Below are 12,991 nucleotides of genomic sequence, written 5' to 3'. Positions count from 1 at the left end.
TTCATTGATTGAGACTGCCGTGTGACATGCTGCATTGTCGTGGTGCAGCATCCAAGTGCGTGCAATGTCTGGTCGCACACGTGCAACCTTTTCCTGAGTCTTGCAAGGACTTCATTCAGTACACACGTTCAAATTTAACTCACTACTGATCATTCTCACCGTCAATCGACGATCTGACCTCACGAGAGACCTCACTCTTTCCACATTGCCATCCGTTTTTGAGGTTGAAGGTCTTCCCGCACGAGGTTCATCTTCCACTTGTTCTCGGCCTTCTAAAAAGGACTTGTGTCATCAGAACACTTGTGCCCTAGATAGTGCATGTTCTCCATAAGCCCTTTGTAACTTTTCATAAGTCACAGTAGCGGATTCGCCAAGCTTAACAGAAAATTTGATGACACAACGTTGTTCAAATTTTGCCAGTTCATTTTCGTAACGCACCTCACAAACACAACTTCACGTCAGACACTCTCAACAATCGTGTAGCAACTGTAGCAAGTTGAACCTTGTACTGAGTCAACAGCAAGCATTGACCTACCTGCCGTGTGAGGGTTGGGGCATCAGCGTTGCCCGTTCGTGCACAGTGTTGCCAGTCTCATTACTTTCCTAACAGACCACGTATGCTGTGCTGTTAATAGAGATGAGGGTCCCAAGAGATTTTGGCAATATGCTTGCAAGCCGAGGATGCTGGCTGGAATTTCTGGTGCTTCCATTGCATTGATTGGACTTTCGTCTCTGGCTCATGGTATTGGAGCCATTGCCAAGATGGGGTTTCAGGTGCTGCCACACCCTTCATACTCCCCTAACTATCACCTGTGATTTTCTATGGTACTCACACCCTCTTTCCAAAAAAAAACTACGTCCCGTGCTGATATCAGGTGATACACTAAGTTACTAGCTACCTGTGACTGCAATGGCAAGCCCAATGGTTAACCATGGGATGCAGGGCATTCAAAACTGAAATTATACACCCCTCGTACAAAGTACAATATGCTTATTACATTTAACTATTAAATTCTGTGATGTAAGAGCTCTTTAAGATTCAAGGTACAGCCTTCTGTTAGCTGATACACGATTGGTGAGTGTAGTCCAATCACTGTTGTTACCTGGCTCTCAAGTAAAATGTAACATCATCTCAATTAAAAAAAAAAATGACGAATAAAATATAGATGCAACAAAATCCAGTGTATTTTTATTAATCCAAAATTTATATTTTAATAATATATTTACTATAAACACAGCACATTGATTATTTTATAACAGGTAATATTTACAAATGTCTCGCTTGCATCGTCCAACTTAGCACTCTACTGAAACATATCGTTTCAGTATTGTTTTAAGTTCACTTATGCACAGATAGGCTCATCAGGATTGGACTTACAGTTTAGTGGGATCCAAACCACTATCCACTGAACATCGAACCTGAGACCCCTTGATTAGAAGGTGGCATTACCATTATGCCATTCAGAAGGTCTGAAACGTATTGTTAGTGCAGGTAGAAGTAGATGCAGTCGACAATGGATGTCCAAATAAATCAAGCATAAGGCTTTATTCAGCAAAGTTTCATGTTTGTACACTATCTAACCTCTCCCATGCTGTTATGTCAATGCTTCCGACATATGAGCAAGATATCAGACGCCGGGCATTAAAGAAAGAGAAAAAGGTTGAATCTTTCAATTACTGCATAGCTGTGGACAGTGTCAGATTAATGAGCTTCTGTGGGGGAAAGATGGGCTTTTTTTTCTTTTTACTGGCGGTACACTATGTTCGTTGAATGTGCGTATTCAGGTTCAAAAGCAACAACGTAATTTTAGACATCAGAGGAAAGGAGACAGGAGATCGCTTACTGCCACTATGGAGGCTCTCACTTCCACAGGAGCAAGAAAATCAGGGGAGAAATACTTGGCACTTTTCAGTAATTGCAAGACTAGTGATGATACCATATGGCAGATGAGAAAGCAAACACCCCCCCCCCCCCATCCTGCAAATGAGAAAAAGGTGAAGGTAGTTTCATATGCACTTTGAACCATGGCGTGATGCATATATATACGAGGGTTAGGGAGTAAGTCATGGCAACCCAGTAATAATTCGACAATCGAAGGATGTATTAAAAATTTGTTATATACAACTGAAAGAGTATCCATTATGGATATTTTGTTGGTAGGAATCATGAAAGAAAACCCAAGCAACACAGTGACACACACATGTATTAATGTACAAGTTACAAAAACCTGTCCGACCCTGTGACATACACATGTGTAATTACTCTTTCAGTTGTATATAACAAATTTTTAATATATCCTTCGATTGTCGAATTATTACTGGGTTGCCATGACTTACTCCCCAACCCTCGTATACAGAAGGCTGATCCGTCTATATGTGTCCGATTTTGACGTCTCACCTACTTTAGGAAAAACCATGGGACCACCAGCGGTTGCCATCGATGTGAGCACCATGGGTCCTGGCAATAGCCCTGCACCGTAACTTCCATTGTAGGAGGCTCCGTTGAAGTACAGGAGGAAGGGAGGAGAACCTGGTCAACAGAACAGGTTTCTGGCAAATTTTAAAACATTGTCACTGCTCTGAGAACATATAAAGTGGGAGATTGGAGTTAGAGTGAACTTAACATCGAGGTGAACATCCTATTTTATTTAACATGGCCTTTTGGCGTGGCCTGACTGGATGAACGCATTAAGCGGGAACGTAAAATCAGGGTTTCACTGTAATTTGTATTCATGTTCAGATATTATTAGAATGATTAAATCAAGAAGACAGGTGGGCAGGCCATGCGGCACGAATGGGAGAGGGAAGAAGAGATTACAGGATTCTTGTTGGGAAACCTGATGGTAAGTGACCTGTAAGAAGGCCAAGACAACAAGGGATAACATTGAGATGGACCTAAAGGAAATCGGTAGAGATGGAATGCCTGTGTTGCTGCAGCCATGAACCTTCAGGTTTAAGAAGGCTACAGAGTTAGTTAGTTATGGCATGGAAACTAGGGATGCCAGATCCGGATCCGCACCGGATCTTTCAGATCCAGATCCAGAATTTTCAGATCCGGATCTGGTACTTTCGGATCCTGATTTTTCGGATCCGGATCAGTTTCTCCATCCCACATGCGCTTCTTTGGAAAGTAAGAATGTGTTTATAACATATTGAGGCTGTGGTGGCTCAGTCGGTAACACGTCTGACTACCAAGCTAAAGGTCCCGGGTTCGATCCCTGGCTGGTTCAAATCCGGGAACTTTTCTAACGATGGAAGCAGCCCCGGCGCCCACCCAGCTCGAATAACATGGGTACCTGGGGGAAACCCTGGGGGGTAAAGGCGGTCAGGGGCATGATGCTGATCACATCACCCCACTCACGACCAGATCAAGAAAGTGTGGGGCATTACCCCCACACCCCCTATACGCCTTCATGGCGTGGTGCTATGCACACTTTACCTTTTTTTAATAACATATTGTTACCTGCTAATATATATATAGTGTATGTGCGCGCGTGCATGATTTGTAATTAATTAATACGCTTACAAGGGAGGTCTAAGTCTCCCCTTCCGATTTCCATGAAACTTGGCAGGTGTATAGTGGGCCCAAAGGAAGAAATACGTGTTTTTGTGTTTCAGCTAAAAAAAACTGTTTTAGGGGGCAAAACCACCCTCAAATGTCAAGATGAAGACAAATTGACGCGGGGATCTGACTCCTGTGTGCCACTCCGATTTCCATGATATTTGGCAGGTGTATGGAGGGGCCCAAAGGAAGAAGTACGTGTTTTTGTGTTTCAGCTAAAAACGATTTTTCGAGGCAACTCCACCCCCCCCCCCCCCAAATGTAAAGATGAGGAGAAATTGAAGTGGAGATCTGACCCTGAAACCACGTAAATATGTCATAGGAAGAAACAGGGGGCATAGGGCCCCTCTATACACCTGCCAAATTTCATGGAAATCGGAGGGCGACACAAGGGTCACATGATCCCAACTTCTATTTGTCCTCATCTTGACATTTGAGGCAGGTTTGCCCCCTAAAACAGTTTTTTAGCCGAAAGAAACAAACACGTATTTCTTCCTTTGGGCCCCTCTATACACCTACCAAGTTTCATGGAAATCGGAGGGGGACACAGGGGTCAGATCCTTAATTCAATTTGTCCTCATCTTGAAATTTGAGGGGATTTTGCCCCCTAAAACAGTTTTTTAGCTGAAAAAAACAACAACATGTATTTCTTCCTTTGGACCCTTCTATACACCTGCCAAGTTTCATAGAAATCGGAGGGACACGGGTCAGATCCTCACTTCAATTTGTCCTCATCTTGACATTTGAGGGGGGTTTGTCCCCTAGAACAGATTTTTAGCCGAAACAAACAAAAAAAAAAACCACTTTTTTTTTCCTTTGGGGCCCCTCTATATATCTGCCAAGTTTCATGGAAATCGGAGGGGGACACATAGGTCAAATGCCCACTTAAATTTGTCCTCATCTTGACATTTGAGGGGCGAAAACAGTTTTTCAGCTGAAACAAAAAAAACACGTATTTCTTCCTTTGGGCCCGTTTATACACACACCTGCCAAGTTTCATGGAAATCTGAGGGGGACACAGGGGTCAGATCCCCACTTCGATTTGTCCTCATCTTGATATTTGAGGGGGTTTTGCCCCTTAAACCGTTTATTAGCTGAAACAAAAAAAAACACGTATTTCTTCCATTGGGCCCCACTATACACCTGCCAAGTTTCATGGAAATCGGAGGGGGACACTTAGATAACCTCCCTTGTTAGTCTTACACTTTGTAATTATATAACACTGCATATATTATAATGTTTTATTTTAATTTGTAAAACTGTAACTGTAGAACAATTGTATAATTTTTGTATAACATTTCTATCTTGTTATATGTGTTAAAGGTTTCATCCTGGAATGGAATTTCTCACATTTATGTGTGTTTCCATTTCCAATACATTCGAATGAATACATATTCGTTTCAATGGCATTTACAAAATCACGTCTGACATTTTATGTTAAACAAGTAAGATTATTTTTGTGCACGAGTGTGTTAGCCGATGCATAGCAAAATATTTTAGGAGCACTTGAAAAAAATCTTGTAGGACTAACAAATGAAAAATTTTTGTAATCGAAGATCATAATACCTTTTAAGGTGTGTTAATATTATAATGGGATTGAGATACGAAACTCTCGGATCTGGAACTTTCGGACCCGGATCCAGAACTTTTGGAACTGGATCCAGATCCAGATCCAAAACTTTCGGATCCAGATCTGGAACTTTTGGATCTGGATCCAGATCCATAACTTTTGAAAGCAAAAATTATGATAAACAAAAAAGTAAAGTAAAGTGCTCCCCTGTGCTTTGCAGTATGCCATGAAGGCATATAGGGGGTGTGTAGTTAGGGCTCCACACTTTCTTGATCACGGCCGAAGGTGGGGGTAATGGGGTCTGCATCCACCTTTACCCCACCCCCCAGAGTTTCCTCCAGGTACCCACTTTATATGATGCTGGGTGGGTGCTGGAGCCACTTGAACAGGTGGAAAAATTCCCAGTTCTCCTTTGCAGGGGATGGAACCCGGATTTTTTGCATGGTAGTCAGATGCCCTAACGACTGAGCTACAGCGGCTCTAATAAACCAAAACGAAAAAGCATTTTTTTTAGAAAATGTTTTTTGAATCATTACATTTGGAATGTAACAGAAGTTACAGCGAATTTCGTAAAGGCCTGAAAATGCTGAAATCACCACACACCGCTGATTGAAAATGGCTGCCAGATCCAAACGCAAGCCTGGAAAAAAAAATTAAATGTTGATTTGAACACTTGAAAGATGTAGAAATAAGTGGAATAATTTAATATTTTTTAAAAATGGTGAGGGGACAAATTAATTCAAAATTGGTCGAAATGGTATGGAATGACACTGTATGAAAAACATTGTGCTTGTTTTATATGTACTGAAATAAAAGTGTTAGTGACAGGAAGGAGAATTAGATAAGAGAAATGACGCAACATTGTGCAGAGAAGTCAAAACCAAGCACTTCAAAACACATGCATGCACAGACGTAAATTTCGATAACAATATAAGCTGTTACGAAAACTTCGATTGCTACAGCCCATGAAAAACATACCTGCATCAGATTTCCTAACAGGAGAGTCTATCTTGAAGTAACCACAATGGAACACCCTTGCTTCATCAACCACAGGAACAGGACTTGATTTCATCTTTTGTCTCTCAGCTTGAAAGAGACAGAATATTTGAATCACATGTACGACAAAAAGAGTATCCAAACAATAGAGTAAGGTGGGGTATGTGGGCATGCAAATGACATAATTTAACTTTCAGTATTACTAGAGCCAGGGGTGCCCACATGACGTGCCTGCATCATGGGGGGGGGGGGACAAAATTTTGTAGTTCGCTACCAATTTCATATATCTTCACACAAAAATGGGGGGTTATGGTTATTATGTACAGTATTTTCTACCTACCTGTGGGTGATCGCGGTGATGGGGTTGAAATGAAACACCACCTCTTATGCTTGTATAATCGGTTCGGAAGATGGGGGTACACATGATTTTCGCATTAATACAAATTTACTCAAGCAGACAAACTGTTAAGAAAAAGGTTTAGTACACTAACAATGGAAGTAAGCCTGTGCAGTGTTGTACGTTTTACGTTAGCAAACATGAAAGTTAACCGTGCTTTTTCCTTTTTTTTAATTTCAACTGCAATTAAAGGTTTCGAATGTCATACACCTTTTGATTGTTGGCATCTCGGCCAGTGGCAAACAATGTCTGGTGTTTTCTTTGTGATGTTCCTGTGCTACGACTGACTGGTTAATTGTAATATGCTGTCAGTTTTCGTTGTCTAAAGCTTACGTATTTCGAAAATTTAATATTTTAAAAATGACATCAAATTATCGACATTCCAAACTATATTTGCGTGTGTGTGTGTGTGGGGGGGGGTGAGTGGGGTTATGATGAATAATTCTTTTGGGGGGGGGATTTTAATGAAGGACTTTGGGGGGATGCATCCCGACTAGAGCCACATATTTTTTGGTGAATGAAAGATTAGGATTTCTGTACAAGAACAAGGCACATTTTGGGATCAAAATCGGTGTATAAAATGGTGAATAGAACACTAAATTTGATATTAAAACTATATTTGTCAACAAAATAAAATTTTCCCATCTAATAGCATATTTATGTATTTGTAAGAGTATTAAATTCATTCCTATGTAAACGAGTCCATTTTTGCTTATCAAATATTCACAGCACAATTAATCAATTTTCTGGTATTTGCATAATTCTCAGGAGTTTATTTTGTGTTTTGCAGTTCATTTTGCATCATTTCGTTAAAAAAAATGGTAGAAAATGCACCGCACATCTCTCAAAATCATGAAAAATGATCATCACAGTGTTATTTCGCGTTTGTCAAAAACCAAATATGCATGCCTCTAAATATTACGCTTGACATAAGATGAACATGAACAAGATTTTTTATACATTCCCCCAACCTTTGATTTCTTGACCACAGTGAAATTTCTCACAAGTTACCGTATAAGTTTTTCCTAAAAAGAATTTCAAAGGCAAAGTCGCCTAGTAGTATTTTTTTGTAACAATGCTAGACATGTGAAGTGTACATAGGGAATTAATATTCACTCTGGTGAATCTACAAATAATCTTAGATGATTTGGTGTAGCAACTTTTTGTAGCATCAATCAACAAAAAAATATTCAAGAAAATATTCAACAAACCATTTTCAAGAAAGTTAATTTTTAAAATATTTCTGTAGGTTTCATTTTGTAGTTGCAAATGGTTCAAACATTACATATATACATCATTTGACATGTATGAGTAGATTCAAATTTTGCATTGTGCGAATTACTCACTTTTAGGAAATGTTAAAATATTTTTATAATAAAAATATAAAAAATATATAAAAACCTAAATTACTTACAACCAGTGAGTATCATCCGTCAAAAAATGTGACGTTTTGGGGTCTTACCGCCCCCTGCTTCACGCTTTCCTTAGGTACATGAAGGGGCAGCAAGACACCCCCCCCAAAAACGTCGCATTTTTTCGACTGATGATACTCACTGGTTGTAATTTAGGTTTTTATATATTTTTTACATTTTTATTAATATAAAAATATTTTGACATTTGACATGAAGGATATCTTTAAAAAAAACAACTTGAAGTTGCTACAGGCCAAAGAGAAAAAATAAATAAAAGTAGCAAAAATGAAACCAACTGAATTTTATGGAAAAATGGACTAAACATAGATGTATAAATAATAATTTTTAGCCAGAGACTAGGCACAGCAAACCAAAACTATTTTGAACTCTACATCACCATAGACTCTGACCAGTTATTTTTAATTACTATGAAGGAGATATTTCATAATGTAACAACTGAAGATACAGGAGGAGTGGCCCACATATCACATGTAAATAAAGATATTTGACTATTTATACATGTCTGGTTTGAGTTGGTGTTTTAAGTCCACTTTATGCACAGTAAGGCTAATCGGGACTGGACCTACAGTTTAAAGTGGAATCCGAACCACTTGTGCCTCCACCGGGGATTGAACCCGGGACCCCTTGATTACAAGGCAATGACGCAACCACTGCGCCATGGGGGAGGCCATATTTATACATGTCCACACACTAAATGTTTGAAATTCCAAATATATATATATATATATATATATATATATATAAAACAAAAAAAAACAATTCTTGAAGCTTTCCTGGTGGCAAATGATGAAGAGCTTTTCTCTGGATATGAACCAGGTGATTATCAGATAGGCCACTCTCATCTCCAGGGATTGAAGTGCTACTATCACTTCAATCCCTGAAGATGAGTGATGTTAGCTCTTGGAACCCTATCTGGAAATCACCTGGTTGATGCCCCGAGAAACCCTCTTCATCATAAAAAAAAAACAAAAAACTCTGAAAATATTAAAACATTGAGGTTCCAGGGCTATGACACTTACCTTGAATAAGAGACCTTATGTTTGACTTGACGTTCTTAAATCTGTCATTCTTCTTTGGCTGAGTTGGATCTCTCTCTGGCTGAAGCGGAGCTCTCTTCACTCGCTTCAAATTCACAGTCTCCTTTTTCTCCTTCCACTCATTTGCTCTTAACTCTCTAAGGTGATTAAATTTCTTGTCTAAATCCTGGATCTTAAATTAGACAAGCATTAGCATTTACGTACAAAAGCTTTTACCATGTTAGTTTCTAAAGAAGAAAATAGAATGGGTCTTTACTTAAGAAGCCGTGTTTCGCCATTCTTACAACCAACCTTTGTCACAGACACCATGAATCAGAGGTAGAAAATACCAAAAACAATTCAGGCGTCAGTCTCTTATTTTTGTCTCAGGAGCCAATTTTTTTTTAAATAAGGGTTAAGAAAAAACATGAAGCTACATGTTTTAAATGAGACCTTAAAACATCTAATTTATTAATTAATATAAGATTGGTAAAAAAAAGGTAAAGTGCTCCCTGTGCACCACGCCATGAAGGCGTATAGGGGGTAAAACTTATTTTCTTAAGAGACAGTTATCGAAATAGCCATCAGTCACATCCCACGTGTCTGATTTTCCACCAAAATACAAAGAACACACAAAACTACAAAAACATATACTGCCAAGTGTCCTGAGTTCAAATCCTGGCCTGGGCATGGGATTAATCAAAAGTGGCAAAATAAACCAAATCAATATACTGCACTCGTTATTTTAAATAAAGAACATAATGAAAAATTAATAAAATATATTTAGAAGTAAATTTGAAAATTCAGGCAGCAGATAAAAAGTTTCAGGTGGCATGATGACTGGGTACCCTGTATTTTTCTGCCCCTGCCACGAATCAATAAAAACAAAGAAAAACATAATGATCATCATAAAACAATAAAGATAATACAAAGTTTATACGATATAATACATTCAACTGAGTACCATTTACAGTATACTGTGAAATAAAGATATGCAATAAGTCATTAGTGGTGTATTATGGGGGTGATATGTAGGTGGTATATGATGTGTGAGTGCCGGTTCAATTATTAAGATCGATACCAACAATGAACTTATTGCTACCATCATTATAGTATAATTAGTTCTCTTGTAATCTATGGTTATTACAAGCATAAAAACAGTTTTTGTTGTGACATTTCAGGAGAACACACATCAGACATTTATTTTAAGTTTGATTAAAGATACAGTTATAATGGTAAGAAAATGTTTTAACAAAAAAAGATTCAGTTATACAATGGATGTTGTCAGTTACATTGTTGTAACATAGCAATTTAACTGTGAAGCAAGTAGTCTGCTTTTATTATTATTCTAGATGAAAATTTTTATCACATTTTTAAATTACAAATCCCAAACATCATCTGACAATTCAAAATTATCATATCCTTTACAGAGATTCTTGATGTGTTACAATACATTAAATTTTAAAGATGGTGACCTACCCCACTTGTGAAAAGGAAAACTATGCGTTCCTTGAACGGTTTGCCTCATCGGATGCAAGACAACTTAAGTTTCAGAGTATGGACTTCCTTAAACAACTGGCATTTCTAACAGATATCACAGGTCATTTGAACGAACTGAACTTGCAACTGCAGAGAAGAAACCAGATTTAATGGGAAACAAATGGGTTTCGTAATAAACTGAAGATTTTCAACGTTACTTTGGAGAGGAAACACCTGATCCATTTTCCAAGCTGTCAGCGGCTAGCAGAAGATGAAGAAACACTGGACTTTTCTGAATTCAGTGCAAATATTAAAGAAATAATGGATGAGTTTGACTCCAGAATTAAAGATTTTGAAGAACTTAAAAGCAGAATCCAGCTATTTAGCAATCCTCTTGGCGTTAGCATTGAAGAACAAGAAGCTTCTCTCCAACTTGAATTGTGTGTTTGGAAGGTGATGTGTTCCTTCAAACTAGGCAAGAAAAGGGTGCAACGTCCGCGCGCCGGAGCACTGCACACTACACCACGGAGCGGTGCAAAAGTGTTCCCATATATGCTAGCTTGTAGCCAGCCGAAGACATGGACTCAAAGTATCTCAGGGCTTGCGGGGTTTAATATTGAAAGGTCAAAGGTCAACTTGTAAAAGTTTATTTATATTTATACACGCATGTAAATAACCTGTTTAGCACATACACTCTTAAATCCTCCTCAGTGAGGTACCTGGGCAGTATTAGTATACTTATCTAATTTAGGGGGGGGAACCAACTAGTACAGGTAACCAATAGGAACCTTGGTAGTCGTCACATGCCACGCCGCCTGGGGACAACATGCGAAAGCGTCAATAGCGAGGGACGGGCCAAGGGGCCCGCGGTTTCACAAAGGTATTGGCCTGAAAGGATGCTGCAAAGTCAATCCAGCTACGACAAGGGAACGGTTCGGTCCCTTGGTATGTCCAGTCAGTAGCAAGAGACGGCAAGGTACAAAGGGAAGGTCTGGAAGCACCCAGGAGACTTGGGCTTGGGGCGCCACGACCCAAGGGTAACACATCAAGCTCTTATGGGGCAGACCAGGTAGGTAGGAAAACTGTTTGTTTTATTCTCCTCCTTCCTTCTCAAGGAAGCTATTGGATCCTGGTAGGGGAAACTTCCAGACTAGATCTGGGAACCAGGTCTTTCGCAGTCGGCATCTGGCAGTCGACTGAGCTCCGGGCCTCGCTGCTTTGTTTATATACTGTTTGGTGGCAGCACTGAGGCGGGTGGAGAAGATCGGAACTAAGCTGGCTGCAGCGTTGCAAACTCCCTTCAATTCACGAGATGCAACTCGTGCGTTATAAAATATCAAGTTTAGCATTGTAAAAACCACTAGCATGTGGCGATATAAACTTAACACTTGTGTGCTAAACTGAACACGTTACATTAAAGAAATTACAAGATAAAGAGATTCAACAATGCAAGTTACAAATTAAACAACAATTACTGCACAAAAGATAACTGAATGCGTAAACCACGCAGGGTTTTTAGGATGCTTTCTTTAACCAAAACGTGTGTGCCATAACAATATATGCTTCATGCTTAACAACAATGCACTCAAAATTAGATAAAAGATAAATCAAAAGCGTAAGCCTCGCAGGGCATTTCTCAAGCATTAATAATTATATATTAAAGAATATGGCTATCACGCAGGATAGCTAAATGTGATGACCACGCAGGGTCGTTACAAGGGGCAGAGTTTTTCAAATACCTTTCAAAGGAATGCTTTCCAAACCTTCGTAGTTTTGGGCAAAGAATGACATCGATGTTCAGCAGCGCATACACGTGTGAAAGTGTTTTCTCTTCAATGAAGTTCATCAAGAACCGCTACAGAAGCCGACTGGCACATTCTTCACTGCTTCACCTTCTGAGCCTTTCAAATACAGAAATTGAAGTGGACATTCCAACTTTAATAAAAGAAGCAGATCGGCCTCAATTTTCACATTGAAGACTTACTATGAAGGATTCTTATTTGTATGATGTGTTTTTCATTTCTTTCAATTCATCCATAAGTATTTGGTTTTTGTGAAATAAATTGTAATTATACAATTTTGATTTGTGGTTCCATTGTTTTTATTGCTGCATTTTAGAAATTTAAGTCATGCAAAAGTAATTACAATTTTTGTAATTTTTGATCCCCCCCTCCAAAAAAATGCAGCCCGCAATCAACTGCTGAATATAATTTTGGTCTTCAGACCTTTTGAAGTTGGAAACCACTGTAATATATCGTAGGGTTTCCACGGAGCCAAGTGGTTAGAGCTATCGTCTTTGGTGCGAGAGGTCCCGGGTTTGATTCCAAAATTTCAGCGATGACCCAGCATCGTGAGAACAATTGGGAAGCTACTTCAAGAAACAGAAAACAGTGGCGATGGGATCCGATGCGCTTACCACGAGTCACCCAATGAATAGTCGCTCTGGTAGGCCCTGGCCCTTCAAGGGCTGTTGCGCCACAGAGTTTAGTTTAGTTTTAGTAATATATTGTAACATTCAATTTGTATTGTTTGAGTTGA

The 12,991-nt window shown here is 39.2% G+C and overlaps 1 protein-coding gene across 1 annotated transcript in view; it reads right to left on the bottom strand.

Moving 5' to 3' along the window:
* LOC145986358 (uncharacterized) overlaps positions 1-12,991 on the bottom strand; it is a 110,285-nt gene that overhangs the window by 36,498 nt on the left and 60,796 nt on the right. The window contains exons 7-8 of the mRNA XM_083120239.1: positions 8,978-9,167; positions 6,111-6,218 (exon numbers count right to left, since the gene is read on the bottom strand). Of these exons, the coding sequence (XP_082976365.1) occupies positions 6,111-6,218; positions 8,978-9,167 (298 nt within the window). The remainder of the gene's footprint in view (positions 1-6,110; positions 6,219-8,977; positions 9,168-12,991) is intronic.

This window comes from Lepisma saccharinum, chromosome 4, assembly GCF_977018435.1.
Source record: "Lepisma saccharinum chromosome 4, izLepSacc3.1, whole genome shotgun sequence".
NCBI classification, from domain to species: Eukaryota; Metazoa; Arthropoda; class Insecta; order Zygentoma; family Lepismatidae; genus Lepisma; species Lepisma saccharinum.
The sequence above is the reverse complement of the archived record's forward strand: the minus strand, read 5'-3'. Positions and strand labels throughout refer to the sequence as shown.